The following is a 15,947-nucleotide window of genomic DNA, read 5'->3' as shown; positions in this document are numbered from 1 at the left end:
AAGATGATTAAAACCTCCACCTCCATATCCCAAAAATGAAATCAATGTAAAATTTACAATTATTTTCAGAAGGTGTGCAATATGGTCATCTTAAAATATTTCAACATAAAGATGGAAATAAAAGCCATAATCAACCATCATTGTTGTTTTTCCGTTCACTTACAATTTGATGACATCTTGATCATAAAGCCAAAATAGTCCTAAGGAAATGTTTATTCCGCACCAGCAGATAGGATCTTAAAATATTCTTTTAAAAAGATAAGGAACAGATTAAGAGCCATTTTTCGATTAAATGTTGGAAGGACTTGAGAATATACCATTACGTCAAGGTGGGAAAATGTCAGTGGACTTTAAAAAAAAATATTTTTTACTTATTTATATATAATAATTTTTCGGGGGAAATAATACGTTAACAAACAAACGACAGAGGAATGTGTTTTTTTTATGGGTTAAAATAATTAAATGGACTTGGCCGCTTTCGCCTGGGACCGGGTTCGTATTAATTATGCGACGCTATGACGTAATATGTCCAAGTGAAGGCGGATTTGGTCGGCCGCATTGCCTGCTGGGAAATATGTTAACGACAGACTAACGTCGATTGGATCTTTGCGGCGCGTGGAGTCACGGTCAAGACAACAATGATGAGGCAAAATAAATGAAGGAAATAGTTTTTAAAGAAAGACGAGAGGAGATTAGATCTGCCGAAGGTGAGAGAGAAGCTGTTACTGCTAATGCTAACATTTCTGATGTAGAACCGAGCTACCAGCACAGGTAGCAAATGTCCCGCTACTACGAGCAAAGTCATTTTGTAAAAGTAATGTAATTAAGTTGTAACACGTGACGAATTTGGTCATTTTAAAACCTGATCTGATCAAAATTTCTTATTCCTCCTCCCTACGATATATTTTTCGACCTTGTCGCCTACATTACTCCTATGTTCTTTCTGAGTGTTAAGCCAAATCATTTCATCCAAAGTTAGACAGCTTTACATATAAATAATGTTCCTATAATATATCCTAAAAAAGATACATCCGTACAGATTACTCAATTAATTAGTTTGTGGCTATAAATGTGTGTGTGTGTGTGTGTGTGTGTGTGTGTGTGTGTGTGTGTGTGTGTGTGTGTGTGTGTAGACATGTCTCTCTCTGTGTCGGCCCGGAGAGACCTGATTCAACAGCAGGTGCAGGAGTTGGAGCAGAGTCTGTCTGTAACACACACTGACCTGGAGCTTCTGAGCAGTGAGACAGGTGTGTCTCTGTGAGTGTCTTACTTTCTGGCTGACTGAATGACTGACTGTCTAACAGTTGACCCTTTGTTTCTTTGAACAGATGAAGGTACTGATGATGAGTCGGATGGGGGTACACAGGTAAAAAGCTCATCCTGTCATTTATCAGCAGAGAGTTAATGTTGATCTGGTCCAGAGAGTCATGTGTGTATCTGTGACAGTCTGTAGCAGTTCTTCTAGCCGAGAGAGACAAGATTCAGAAGGAGATCCAAAACCTTGAGGATGTCTTGGGACCACATAGTCCTGTCTGTGTGTCAGGTAATAGTCTTAACAATCTGTCTCCATGGAAATGTGACCAACAGATGTCGCTACCTGTCTTTTTGTATGTTGTGTGCTCAGATGCTGACAGAAGCAGCAGCAGCGATGAGGTCAGTGACAACCTTTAAACACTGCTGTAATTGTCTCCAACAGCCAGAACATTGTCTTACTGTCTGCCTTTCTGTCTGACCAGAGTGAGCTTGGTCTTGCCTTGACAGTGGAATCTTGTCTCCAAGTGAACCTCGTCTACCAGCAGGTGGTTCAGGAGGCTCTGGAGAAGTTGGAGACACTCCTGAGACAGAATGAGAAGCAGCAGGTCAGAACTGTAATTGTGATGTGACTGACTGAAGGTGATTGTGACACTCCGTTACTGTTGCCCTACTGACAAATGAGATTGTGAACTAGAGTAGGATTGATTTTTCATATTCACAGGATAGGACCCTCAAGAAGAAAGTGTGAAGATAAGAAAGGAAATTACCGGTAGAAGGCTACCCTCTATCCTGGAAGGACAGTCTTGTTTCTAAATAGACTCTGTTAGGCTGGAACAGCCTGTTATTCTCTGAGAGAACAATAGAACTGATTGACTTCATGAGCTTCTTCACTGAAACCACCCCTTCTTTTCTTTAGTAATGTTACTAAAATATCCATGTTTGCTTTGTCAAAGCTCATATGCTGTGGATTGATGGAAGAATATTACATCTTTTCCATTTTATTATAACAAAATGACAGTATAAAATCCTCTAAAACCTTTGGGACTCCTGTATGTATATAAATGTGATGACTATAAAGTTTTGTATTGTCATAGAACCACCTTTAATTGTCTCTGTAGAAGGAGGTGGTGTCTCAGCTGTCTGGACCAATTAAAGAACCTCACAGAGAACCGTGTCCAACCTCCTCATACCAGATTCCAATCAATATGTTTCTGGGTCGCTTCCTTAAACCCTATTTCAAGGACAAACTGACAGGACTGGTGAGATGGACAGATAAAGAGAGACATTTGTGATTGGACTGCTGAAAACACTCAGATGGTTCTTTGGCTTTTTAGGGGCCACCAGCCAATCAGGAGTCAAAGGAGAAGAGCAGCAGAATGACTGGTTGTCTTGACAATAAGAAAGTGAAGAGATGTAAGACATATTCTGGTGACTTTTAGAGCTCCACATGTTCACAAGAAAATCTGATGCTTGTTGTTATGATTATGAACCCTCAGATTTGATAAATCTAAACTGTGTCAAGATTCAGCTGGTCAGGCTGATGGTGGCCTGACAGTGTGTGTATGTGTGTGTGTGTTTTTCTGTGTGGGTGTGTGTCCAGGGGAGAGCTGGCAGAAGACTTTACTGATTCACTCAGTATCCAGGGACGGTCTCAGGAGACAAATCCAGCCCAAACTCTCCAAGTACCCTTCAACCATTTTTTCAGTATTGTTACTTGACTAATATGCAGTTATGCTAGTATACCCAGCAGTGACTCCCTGTCTGTCCAGGGTAGACTACCTGAGTCAGAAGCTGCTGTCAGCTTGTGGAAGTGAAAAGCAGCAGTTAAGAGAGCAGATAGATGGCCTGGAGAGAGAGATTGAATTGCTCAGGTGACTGTCAGTTTCTGTTGTCTACATCACGTATGTTATGATAAGGAAGATAAAGTTTGTCTGTCACTACACAGAGAGAAGAAGGAGGGAGAGCTAATTGGGGATCGATACGAAGACCTTGATTGGCAGAAAATTTCAAATATTGATGTGGGTTAAAGTTCACCAATTACACTTGTGATGCAAAGCAAATGTCTTACTTTTAGTCATGAGCTTGTTTCTTTCCCTCCCCTTTTTTCTCCTCTCCTTGCTCACTCTTAGTTTGAAGGAACAAGGGATGCAGAGGACCTTCGCTGCTTCTGGCAAAACTTCCTCCACCCGTCTATCAATAAAAGTGGGTGGAGTCAGGAAGAGGTTGACACACTGAAACAGCTCAGCAGGAAGTATGAAGAAAGGCACTGGGAGACTATTGCTGCAGAGCTGGGGGTAAGATGGGAGGAGGGACACCCATCTGTCGGTCAACGTCCATCTTTCTCTATCTTGTTGTGTTTGTTTTACTACCTTCCCTCTTGCAGACGGGTAGGACAGGCTTCATGTGTCTACAGACCTATCAGCGTTTCGCCTCTGACTCACTTAAACGCTGCAGCTGGACAACGGCTGAAGATACTCTGTTGAAAGAACTTGTGGAAAAAATGAGGATTGGGAACTTCATCCCATACACACAGAGTAAAGGCAACACAGTCATGACATCACAGGCAGAGTCACCACATCACAGTCATGATATCAGAGTCACAACATCACAGGCAGAGGCATGTCATTCTGCAGTCATGACATCACAGACAGCCATGAATCACTGAGTCACGATGCCACAGGCAGAGTCAAAATCACAGGCAGAGTCAGGACGCATCTCTGGTCACACACAGCAATGACATGCAGAATACATGAATACAACATAGCAATGACATCACATGTATGCTAAATTGGTAATTCAAATACTGAAATTGTGAAAGCAGTTTCAACACCAATTATACAAGTTCTCTTTCTGTCTTGCTCTTAGTGAGCTATTTCATGGAGGGTCGTGATCCAGCTCAACTGATCTATAGGTGGAACAATGTGTTGGATCCAAGGTTGAGAAAAGGTCCATGGACTCCTGAAGAGGACCAGGTAGGAGGCCCAAACCCAATTTAAAACACAGTACTACATGAGTATTGTACTGCTAAAATTCAGCTACAACTGAGAGGACTGGAGGTGGAGTCATCATTTACATCAGTTGGCATGTTTCCACTGCAGGCAATCCTGGTAAATACTGTGGACAGGAATGTTCCAGGAGCCATTCCTCTCACTTGGCCCTCTCAGTGGTTATGTGTGCACTGTGGGGTCGGACTTGAATGTGTGTTCATGAATAGTAAACAGCACTGTTGTGTTGTTATACTAATAAAATACTAAACCAGACAGGTGGCTGCTGCCTTTCTGGTTTGTTTGTTGTCTCCATGGCAATGGCTGCTGAAGCGCTTGGCTCATACTCCTCTTCTGCTGGGTCACTTCCTGCTCTAGGTTTAGCCAATCAGCCCTGGAGCAGGGACTCAGGTTGTAAAAGTTCCTATAAAGGGTCGTTTGGGGCAGGTTCCTGCAGTGGAGACATGCACCAACGGCCTCGTAAAAATTTCCCCAAACATCCTGCAGCAGAAACACACCTGTTGATGCTTGGTGACACACTGGTGGTCTGCAGACAACAGTCACAGCTGGCAAAGTTTATGGATGTTAAGTGCAGGCGCTTCATCCTCTGTCAGAGCTAGAGAGGCAGAGATCACACCCAGAATAGTTCTCATCCTTTACAGGGACTTGAACATCACAACCTCAAGTCTGTGTGGCCCAAAGTACACCAGTATGTGATTATGGGCTTTCAGGTCAAAGAAAGAAACACTCTGAATTTGGTTTACGCAGCCATCAAGGAAGCATGCAAGGAAACACCCCTCCCTACCATCAGCTTCTCTGACCACCTCACTTTCCTGTTAAAAGTGTCACATTAAATCAATACATGTGTAGAGAATGCAACCCACGCCGGGCCCATCAGCACCAGCTTCAGAGAGTCTACAACATTGCCTTCTGGTCTGAAAGCAGCCAGAGCCATTCTGTCTAGGTGTGTCAGGAAGACCAGTACACCTTCAGGAACAGGAAGAGCCTGTGACAGGGTATAAAACCCTGTGACCATACAAGGCGGCTGCATGATGACACCCCTGAAAAGCAACACTTGATAGCATTGATGGTTGTGGATGATGGACTGAGCTCATATTCACAGCTCACACATCCCTCAGACAATGCCATTGCCTGGATTCACTACCCAGCTCTTAACCACCAAATTGATACCTTTATGTAAACATCATCAGCCTACAACACCTACTTCATGAACTGGTTAATCTGGGCACCAACCAGTCCCTCTGCGATGGCCTGCTGGATTTCCTCACCTACAGTCAACTGGGTAGTTCAGAAAAGGTGCTGCCTACAGCAACACTAGTAAAAGCTGCTGGTTGCTTACTTCCCCTTTAAACCTCCATTGTAACTGTCTAATCTGTAGAGCACTCAGAAGAGTGGGTGTTGAGTCCCCCCCCACCTCCCAAGTCTCCTCCATGCCCTGTATGTAAAATGACACTGATAATAAACTCTTTGGCTTTGTTGTCAGTACGGTGGTCAGTACTATTGTCTGTCTGACTGCCTGTCTCCTTGTGCCAGTTGTTATTGCGGGCAGTATCTCGGTATGGAGAAAAGGACTGGTGGAAAATCAGAATGGAGGTTCCCGGTCGTCATGACGGTGCCTGTAGAGACAGGTAAAATATCTTAGTGACTGTTTATTAATGACACATTTCATGTGTTGAATTCAAGTGTAGTAAAATATTAATGTTAAAATATGTCAGTATGATAGTAATATTTAGAAAACTTTTGAATGGTTCTTGTCTGTTCAGAAATGACTTACTGTGTTGTGTTGGGGGTGCAGGTATTTTGAGAGTCTCAAGGCAGAAACAAGGAAAGGAGCTTTTGACAAACAGGAGACCGAGTCACTGCGGAAACTAGTGGAGAAACATGGAGTTGGTGCGAGTCTCTCTCACACTCTCACACAATATTTAAATATTGATTGATTTATTTCTCTCCCTGTCTCTCTCTCTCTCTAATTCTCTCTCCCTCCCCCACCCCTCTGTCCCTCTCTCTCCCTCTTTTCCTGTTTATCTTTCCCTGGCTCTCCTCTCTCTCTCTCTCTCTCTCTCTCTCTCTCTCCTCTCTCTCTCTCTCTCTCTCTCTCGCTCTCTCTCTCTCTCTCTCTCCTCTCTCTCTCTTCTCTCTCTCTCTCTCTCTCTCTCTCTCCTCTCTCTCTCTCTCTCTCTGCTCTCTCTCTCTCTCTCATCTCTCTCTCTCTCTCTCGCTCTCTCTCTCTCTCCTCTCTCTCTCTCTCTCTCTCTCTCTCTCTCTCTCCCTTCTTTCCCCCCACCAGGCCGCTGGGCAAAGATAGCAGCAGAGATTCCTCACCGTACCGATGCTCAGTGTCTTCGAGAGTGGAGGAAGCTGAACAGAATACCTCCGTGTCCCACTAAGGTAAAGGTAGATGTCCTGACTCCACGTATTACATGCTCAGTTTAAACCCTTTAATTTTGATTAAATATCACCTAATATACCAACAACTGTCCATCTTTGTTCTACCAACAGAAAAAGAAAAAAGTTAGTAAACCTGCAAAAATAAAGAGGTACAGGAGCAATGCCCCAGCTCAGAAAATAAGCAAAAGGCAGACAAAACTGGACAAGGATATGGAAAAGGAGATCAGGGAGGAGGAGGAGGAGATGATTGTAGAGTACATGGACAGTGATGAAGAGGGGAAGAAGAAGAGAAAGAAACTAAAGGCGGTGATGGACCAATCAAGCAGTGTGGAAGTGGAGAAGGAGGTCAAGGAGGAGAAGAAGGAGGTGATGTACTCCTTCCCCCCAATGCCAGAGTGGACTCCAGCAGAAAATCCTCCAGCCTTCACAGTCCTCCAATTTCGGCCAGCAGAGTTTCCATCCCCTTACCAGGCCCAGGATACAAAAAACATCCGTTCCACCATTCTGGGACAATATGGACGTTCTGTCATCATAGGACCTCCCCCTGTGGAACAGCGTCTGGAGAAATTCTTCAACACCTCTACTCTGATGGTAACATCTGACCAACTGCAAGCTCACCTTTCCCACCAGGCAGACAAATTCCGGCCAGCAGTTAAAGTTCCACCCAACACCATGCCACGGTCCACACACAGGAGGATGGACTATGAGCTGAAGGCATCAGTAACACCCTGGATTGGAAACCTGATGATCCCCTCTCGATCCACGGTGACCACTGCTGCCAAGCTCAGGGAGCAAGGACAGAAGAAAGTGCTCTCCTCCACTGCCATCTTCCTGCTTTTCCTCCAAACCATGAATGTGGACTCTGTGGGCTGCAAGGAAATTATCAAGAAGAGAAAAAGTGAAATGATATTTCCACCATCTCCAGTTTTATCCTCCCAGCTAAAGGATCCAAAAACTCTGGCAGGGATGCTGCAAAGGAGGAGGCAGAAGCAGAGGCTGCAAGACTTTCAGATACAGCCAAGTCTACACCTAGAGCAGGTCCAGCAGCAGCAGCAGAAGCAATTGCTTCATCCATCTCCATGTCACCAACCAACTACAGCTGTCCCACCACAAGCCTCTTCTCTTCAGGGCCTCGCTGCAACCCATCAGAATCACTCCGGAACTGTTCGTCAGTTACCTCCCCAGATGAATCCTGTGTTGCCTAGAGCTGTCTTCATTCCTCCATCTTCTGTTCCCTCCCTTCAACTCCTAACTCCTACTTTCATCACCCCTCCCACTTCATCTCCTAGTGTGATCATGGCCTTCCCATTCCCTCTTTCTCCCGGACCGATTGGTCCTCCTGTATCTGCCCTCTTAGTGTCTGGGAAGACATCAGCCAGTGCTAGTGCTTCTCCAGACCTCCGGGTTTCCTCTCCTCTTATTGACACTGGCCCAGACACACACAAAGTTGTCTCTTTGTGTATGCTACCCCCCTCAGCTGCTCCCGTCAGGCAGAATGTTGTTCCTGACCACAAACCTGCCTGCTCTGACACCACTCTGTCACGAGCCCAAGAACATTTAGCCCCACCTCAGCCCATTTTACCCACAGCTGCCTCCTCTTTAACCTCACCTTTTCATGATCACAACTATACCGCTGATCTCAATGCATCTCCTACCGGTAACTTTGACTCAAGAATGAGGAAACAGAGAGGGAAGGAGTCGAACAGAACAAGCAGCTCTGATGGCCAGCATGGAGTTGAGACAGGTCAATCAGTTGGAAGGTTTCTTGAAGCTGACTGTAAACCAGCTTCAGTTGTGGTAGGGAAGAGGCTTCGGAAGCTGAGTCAGAGAGCAAGAGCTTTTCAAGAAGCATCTAAGGCAAAGGTGAGACTTGTTGAGGAGGTTAGACTGTCTCATTTTATTTGATCTGATATGACACCTCATACTCTTTGTTTGTCTTTCCAGGCTGAAAGAAAGAAAAAGAGATCTTCCCCTTCTTGTAAGAATCACCACCATTTTTGTAGCCCAGATAGGTTTCTACTACCGCGGTTGGGAGGAAGGGCTGATCAAACTGTGTCGGTCATGGGCACTGCTTTGATGGAAATGTCTCCACTCCTTGGCCTCCCATTTACACTGGTACAGAAAGATTCAGACCTGCCTTCAGTCATACACCCAGCTACAGCTGGCCCACAGCCACCCTACCTAAAACTGTCCTCCCCCCTAAATCCCACTCCCCTTCCTTCACGATCCATACTGTATCCTGTCCAAATTCCAGCTTCACCTCCACTGGTTTTCACGACTCCCTCCCACCACAAAAAAATGCCCCTTCCTTTTAAGCTCAACTTTGATCCATCCCTGATCTTTTCACACTCACATGGTGCAGTTGGTGATTGGCTGAGTGATCGGAGAGGGGTGGTGGTCCCCGGAGTAGATGTGGCTCTTCCTTATCTACCCCCCTTTGTCAGCAATCTGACCACCCTCAGTGTGCTGCTCCATGCCAAGAACTCTTTGACCAAATCTTCCTTGCGGCTACTGAGTCAGGTATTAGAAACCAGACACCCCCAAACCAAGCCTAAACCATGCAGCACCACCACCGTAACCACACAGCCCCCAGACCTGCCAGCCTCTGCCGCCGAACCTACATCAGGTAACACAAAGGAGGTTCTGAAGCCCTCTTAAAAAAACACAAGTCAAATAACCTCTTAAAAGAATAGTGGCTCTACCATTTTATTGCATCATCTTTCTTAAATTAATCATATATATTGTGCATTTCAAATGTTTACTTTAAAGATCAGGCTCACTGCTGCAGCCAGCCACCAGAGGGTGTCATTACACATTAACGTATGGAATCAGCATGATACCACCTTCTTAAGGTGCCTGTTTTGTCTCTTGGCAGCTCCCTCCATGAGCCCAACGCTTCAGAGGGGAGCGCTGGAGGAGGCGGGGCTTGTGGCAGCAGTACGTCAGCTGGTGGCCGAGCGGTTTTCAAGTAACCCTGCCTACCATTTACTGAAGGCCCGCTTCCTGTCCTGCTTCACTGTCCCCGCCCTCCTGGCTTCTATACAACCGGTCACGGAGACGACTGTGCTCCAACATACCAGCCAGGAGGAAGAGGAAGAAGAAGAAGAAGAAGAGGAGGAGCAGCAGCAGCAGCTGAAAAAAATTTATGAAACAGGAAAAAGAGAGAGAGCTGAGGTGAGATCTGCCATTATTAGAAAAGGTCTTTTCATCTTTCCCCTAGTTCAGGATGTGCCCCATCATTACTTGATGGTAACTCATTTGCTTCACTATCAATCAATCAATCTTTATTTATATAGTGTCTGTTATAATCAGAATTGTTTCTAGGCGCTTTACAGAACCCCAGGGCCTGACCCCCAACAAGCAGCAGTGGCAAGGAAAAACTCCCCTTTAACAGGAAGAAACCTTGAGCAGGACCAGGCTCGTATAGGGGGACCCTCCTGCTGATGGCTGGCTGGGTAGAGAGAGAGGAGAAGGGGGAGGACAGGTAGAGGAGAGAATAGGTAGAACATAGAAATACATTATATTAATTAAAATAAGCTGCCAGTAGAGTCAAGTTGAGTGGGTCAGTGGGGTCGGAGGTCAGTAGGTCAGCATACAGCTATGAAGGCCATGATACCTGTAGATGAATACAGAGGAATACAGAGGAAGCAGAAAAACTCCACAAGGAATAACATCACTGGTCTACTTGGTGAGGAGGACAGGACAGGACAGGACCCAGTGGGGTGACCTGTCAGGAATCATGTTTTTGGACCCCGGCAGCCTCGGCCTATAGCAGCATAACTTAGATGTTAACCCTAATAATTAGACAACCCCCTAGGTATGATAATTTGTCTGTCTAGGATAATAACTGCAACTACAGAATTAGTGACAAGCTTTTTCAAATAGGTAGGTTTAAAGTCTGAGCCTGAGTTGGTGCGCGAGGTTGAGAAGTTCCGACTAGATATAGTTGGCCTCACCTCGACGCACGGCAAGGGCTCTGGAACCAGTCTTCTTGAGAGGGGTTGGACTCTCTACCACTCTGGAGTTGCCGATGGTGAGAGGCGACGACCAGGGGTGGCAATTCTGGTTGCTCCCCAGCTCAGTGCCTGTGTATTGGAGTTTACCCCAGTGGATGAGAGGGTAGCCTCCCTTCACCTTCGGGTGGGGGGACGGATCCTGACTGTTGTTTGTGCCTATGGTCCAAACAGCAGTTCAGCGTATCCACCCTTTTTGGAGTCCTTAGAGGGAGTGCTGGAGAGTGCCCCTTCTGGGGGCTCCCTCGTCCTCCTGGGTGACTTCAATGCTCACGTTGGCAATGACAGTGTGACCTGGAGAGGTGTGATTGGGAAGAACGGCCCCCCTGATCTGAACCCGAGTGGTGTTTTGTTATTGGACTTCTGTGCTCGTCTCAGATTGTCCATAACGAACACCTTGTTCAGACATAAAGGCATCCACATGTGCACTTGGCACCAGGACGCCTTAGGCCGCAGATCGATGATCGACTTTGTGGTTGTGTCATCGGATTTGCGGCCGCATGTTCTGGACACTCGGGTGAAGAGAGGGGCGGAGCTGTCAACTGATCACCACCTGGTGGTGAGTTGGCTCCGATGGTGGGGAAGGATGCCGGACAGACCTGGCAGGCCCAAACGTGTTGTGAGGGTCTGCTGGGAACGCCTGGCAGAGTCCCCTGTCAGAAGGAGCTTCAACTCATGCCTCCGGGAGAGCTTTGACCATGTCCCGGGGGAGGCGGGGGACATTGAGTCCGAGTGGACCGTGTTCCGTGCCTCCATTGTTGAGGCAGCTGACCGGTGCTGTGGCCACAAGGTGGTTGGTGCCTGTCGTGGCGGCAATGCCCGAACCCGCTGGTGGACACCAGCGGTGAGGGATGCCGTCAAGCTGAAGAAGGAGTCGTATCGGGCCTTACTGGCCTGTGGGACTCCTGAGGCAGCAGATGGGTACCGGCGTGCCAAGCGGAGTGCAGCTACGGCGGTTGCCGAGGCAAAGACTCGGGCATGGGAAGAGTTCGGTGAGGCCATGGAGAACGACTTTCGGACGGCCTCGAAAAGGTTCTGGACCACCATCCGGCGTCTGAGGAGGGGGAAGCAGTGCACTGTCAACACTGTGTATAGTGGTGATGGTGTGCTGCTGACCTCAACTCGGGATGTTGTGGATCGGTGGAAGGAATACTTCGAGGACCTCCTCAATCCCACCAACACGCCTTCCAGTGAGGAAGTAGGGCCTGGGGACCTGGAGATGGGCTCTCGTATCTCCGGGGCTGAAGTTGCCGAGGTAGTCAAAAAACTCCTCGGTGGCAAGGCCCCGGGGGTGGATGAGATCCGCCCAGAGTTCCTTAAGGCTCTGGATGTTGTAGGGCTGTCGTGGTTGACTCGACTCTGCAACATCGCGTGGACATCGGGGGCAGTGCCGCTGGATTGGCAGACCGGGGTGGTAGTCCCTCTTTTTAAGAAGGGGGACCGGAGGGTGTGTTCCAACTGTAGGGGGATCACACTCCTCAGCCTCCCTGGTAAGGTCTATTCAGGGGTACTAGCGAGGAGGGTCCGCCGGATAGTCGAACCTCGGATTCAGGAGGAGCAATGTGGTTTTTGTCCTGGGCGTGGAACAGTGGACCAGCTCTACACCCTCAGCAGGGTTTTCGAGGGTGCATGGGAGTTTGCCCAACCAGTCCACATGTGTTTTGTGGACTTGGAGAAGGCATTCGACCGTGTCCCTCGGGGGGTCCTGTGGGGGGTCCTCCGAGAGTATGGGGTGTCGGGCCCGCTGATACGGGCTGTCCGCTCCCTGTACGATCGGTGCCAGAGTTTGGTCCGAATTGCTGGCAGTAAGTCGAACTCGTTTACGGTGAGGGTTGGCCTCCGCCAGGGCTGCCCTTTGTCACCGATTCTGTTCATAATTTTTATGGACAGAATTTCTAGGTGCAGTCATGGTGTTGAGGGGATCCGGTTTGGTGACCTCAGGATCGGGTCTCTGCTTTTTGCGGATGATGTGGTCCTGTTGGCGTCATCGGCCCGTGACCTCCAACTATCACTGGATCGGTTCGCCGCCGCATGTGAAGCGGCTGGGATGAGAATCAGCACCTCCAAATCCGAGGCCATGGTTCTCGACCGGAAAAAGGTGGAGTGCTTTCTCTGGGTAAAGGAGGAGATCCTGCCCCAAGTGGAGGAGTTTAAGTACCTCGGGGTCTTGTTCACGAGTGAGGGAAGAATGGAGCGGGAGATCGACAGGCGGATCGGTGCGGCATCCGCAGTAATGCGGACTCTGCACCGGTCCGTTGTGGTGAAGAGAGTTTACCGGTCTCGACTCGATTTACCGGTCGATCTTCGTTCCTACCCTCACCTATGGTCATGAGCTTTGGGTAATGACCGAAAGAACAAGATCACGGGTACAAGCGGCTGAAATGAGCTTCCTCCGTAGGGTGGCTGGGCTCTCCCTTAGAGATAGGGTGAGAAGCTCTGCCATCCGGGAGGAGCTCGGAGTAGAGTCGCTGCTCCTCCGCATTGAGAGGAGCCAGATGGGGTGGCTTGGGCATCTAGTCAGGATGCCCCCTGGACGCCTCCCTGGTGAGGTGTTCAGGGCATGTCCCTCCGGTAGGAGACCCCCGGGGAGACCCAGGACACGTTGGAGAGACTATGTCTCTCGACTGGCCTGGGAACGCCTGGGGATCCCTCCGGATGAGCTGGAGGAGGTAGCTGGGGAGAGGGAAGTCTGGGCTTCTCTCCTTAGGCTGCTGCCCCCGCGACCTGACCCCGGATAAGCGGTAGAGGATGGATGGATGGATGGATATCAATCTATATGTTTGTATTTACAGAGTTCACAGATATGTAAAGAGTATATAAAAGTCATTGCAACCAAGATAAATATATATACAGGCTGTAACTATGGTGCTGAATTTCCTACAGGATCAATAGAGGTTATTTATGCAGTGTTTTTGCAGATTGTGTTGCAGAGGCCAACATCTGTCAGATTAGACACCAGCCTCGATGCAATGATTGAATTAAAAGCGCCATATAGATAAAGTGGGTTAATCCAGCAATGACCCAGGTCCAGCTGCTCTTCTCTCATAAAACTACAGCACCAATAATCAGAAGATGGATCAGAATGTCCTTTCTTTTTATCTCCAGAGATCATCACTGCAGTTGCAAGGGTCAGGAGCTCCAGCCAATCATTTTTCAGGAATTACTAGCACCCTCTCAATCCAGAGTGAAACAGAACTGAACCTGCCCAGGCTGGCTGAGAACTCTGACCTCCAGTGTCCAGGCTAAAGATAATGTCCATGTTTTTCCTCTTCAAACGTGTTTTGATATTCTGGATTTTAACATATAGTGACTCTTCCATTGTTTATTTACTTGCTACATCCTGTTTGAGCCAAAACTCTTCCAAATAATAACTCATTCAAAGAGTTTTTCAAATCTGAGTTTTGTATTCAGTTTTACCCAATAGTTTATTTTTGTCAATAAAATCTTCACAAATGAGTTGTGAATTTTCTGTTAAAGCGGACCATCCTGTCTCTAAAGACCTGCGGACACATTTAATCTTTGAGTCACATGACTAAACTTTCTGCAGCTTTTTGTGTTCTGACCAGGAAAGAGAAGTACCGTATTTTAAATCTAAGATGCAAAAAAAAGTCAAAACCAAAGTTCCTTTAGTGCTTGAGTGTTGCCATTTGTTGACCTTTACTTCAGGTTTTTCTACCTTAGTACATAAAATACAAACTGAGTCAGACAGATTTTTGTCTCCTTTACTGCTGTAGATGCAGTAGTACCATCCTGATCCAGATCCCAACCACTGATCATTGATCCCGAGCACTGATCCTGGGAACTGAGAACTGATTCTGAACTGAGAGCAGGATCAGTGGATCGGGATATGTGATCAGGTTCCATGCTCAGGGAGCAGGACTGATGCCTGACAGCAGAAGGTAATCAGAGTTGAAGGTTCACCTCAGTTCATGTCTGTGATTTGAGGAAATGTGGATAATCTTCGGGAGAAATGGCTGAAATCAGAACCACCATAGCCCTGAAGCAGCAAGCAAATGTCACCCTGCTGGTATCTGTCTGTCTATGTGTCTGGCAATCAATCAATCAATCTTCATTTGTATAGCATCTTTTACAATCAGAATTGTTTCAAGGCGCTTTCCAGAATCCCTGGGCCTAACCCCAGACAAGCAACAGTGGCAAGGAAAAACTCCTCTTTAACAGGAAGAAACCTTGAGCAGGACCAGGCTCATGTAGGGGGACCCTCCTGCTGATGGCCTGCTGGGTAGAGAGAGAAGGTGGAGGACAGGTAGAGGATAGAATAGGTAGGAGAGAAGAAGAGAGGGGTAGAAGATTCCTCACAGAGAGACTAGATGTTAATGAGATACCATCTAGAGTGATCATGTGAACTAATTTATCCCTGAGAGGTTCAGGACCAAACACCATGACCTCAGTTTTTCCTGAGTTAAGGAGGAGGAAATTTGAAGACATCCAGGACTTTGTCTTTAAGACAGGTCTGAAGCTTCACTAACTTCTCTGTCTCCTCTGGTTTCATTGATAGATAAAGCTGAGTGTCATCAGCATAACAATGAAAATTTATCCCATGCTGCTGAATAATGTTCCCTAAGGGAAGCATGTACAAGATGAAAAGGATTGGTCCAAGTACAGAACCTTGAGGAACTCCATGGCTAACCCTACTGTATGAAGAGGGAACACCATGGACATGAGCAAACTGGTATCTATCAGATAAATATAATCTAAACCAGTCTAGTGCTGTCCCTGTAGAGGTTTGATTAGCTTGAGGTCTAGCAGTGGCTTACTCATCAGTCTAACGCTAGCAAGAAGTTGCATTCCTTTTCTCTGAAGAGAAGACATTTCCTCTTCCTTTGCTGACAATGACGGATGATATCCAGGTCAGCTTGTCGCAGATCGTCCAGAGTCAGGTAAGTCTGTTTGAGACTCCTCTTATAGCTTGTCATTTCTTTGTTCACTTGTTCTTGGTCCTTGTATGATTCATTCATTTCCTTTCTCTTCTTTGACAGGTTCACCAGCGTCCCTTTGACTCGAGCGAGCCATGCCACCGCCTTTTTTAGCCGTATCCAGGAAGAGAAGTGTTCTGTTAGTTGTTGCATTACATCAGTGTTTTCTTCTACTGTAGTAGCGTTAACGAGTATGCCTTTCTTGGCCTCAGGATCTACCACTGTAAGCTCCTCCAAGTGAACACACTGGTCTGGCCATTCTGATTCTGGCTTGCTGAGGAAAGCAGGCCCTGAGATCCATACTTTGTTCTGTGTGAACACACTCACCCTTTGACCCCTGGAAGCGTAGTCAG

The 15,947-nt window shown here is 47.1% G+C and overlaps 1 protein-coding gene across 5 annotated transcripts; it reads left to right on the top strand.

The window, feature by feature from the left end:
• Nucleotides 1–547: 547 nt before the first annotated feature.
• Nucleotides 548–15,947, top strand: snapc4 (small nuclear RNA activating complex, polypeptide 4). Of its 5 annotated transcripts, XR_008950735.1 has the most exons (22): nt 548–707; nt 1,134–1,247; nt 1,329–1,366; nt 1,447–1,653; nt 1,737–1,859; nt 2,373–2,513; nt 2,589–2,667; nt 2,855–2,936; nt 3,024–3,125; nt 3,200–3,272; nt 3,384–3,548; nt 3,638–3,788; nt 4,120–4,226; nt 5,793–5,887; nt 6,055–6,149; nt 6,547–6,653; nt 6,759–8,510; nt 8,592–9,273; nt 9,523–9,821; nt 14,395–15,558; nt 15,658–15,733; nt 15,807–15,947. XR_008950735.1 is itself a non-coding variant. In XM_057034066.1 (21 exons), the coding sequence occupies exons 1-21, from the start codon at nt 656–658 to the stop codon at nt 13,904–13,906; spliced, it is 4,524 nt and encodes a 1,507-aa protein (XP_056890046.1). In that variant the 5' UTR covers nt 548–655; the 3' UTR covers nt 13,907–14,116. The 5 variants fall into 5 exon arrangements, 3 of the variants coding, with proteins under 3 accessions (XP_056890046.1, XP_056890044.1, XP_056890043.1); XR_008950734.1 differs by lacking the exon at nt 15,807–15,947 and having other exon boundaries at nt 15,658–15,790; XM_057034066.1 differs by lacking the exons at nt 14,395–15,558; nt 15,658–15,733; nt 15,807–15,947 and adding an exon at nt 13,766–14,116 and having other exon boundaries at nt 1,447–1,543; nt 1,625–1,653.

The sequence above is a fragment of the Takifugu flavidus genome, chromosome 5, assembly GCF_003711565.1.
Source record: "Takifugu flavidus isolate HTHZ2018 chromosome 5, ASM371156v2, whole genome shotgun sequence".
NCBI classification, from domain to species: Eukaryota; Metazoa; Chordata; class Actinopteri; order Tetraodontiformes; family Tetraodontidae; genus Takifugu; species Takifugu flavidus.
This window is presented reverse-complemented; position numbering and strand designations above follow the sequence as displayed.

Bases quoted from the DNA above. Each gene is read 5' to 3' on its own strand.
- snapc4 (XM_057034063.1), top strand. From the start codon at position 656: ATGAAGGAAATAGTTTTTAAAGAAAGACGAGAGGAGATTAGATCTGCC. The intron at 1,248-1,328 runs GTGTGTCTCTGT...TTCTTTGAACAG, and splicing joins GCTTCTGAGCAGTGAGACAG to ATGAAGGTACTGATGATGAG. The intron at 8,511-8,591 runs GTGAGACTTGTT...TTGTCTTTCCAG, and splicing joins AAGAAGCATCTAAGGCAAAG to GCTGAAAGAAAGAAAAAGAG.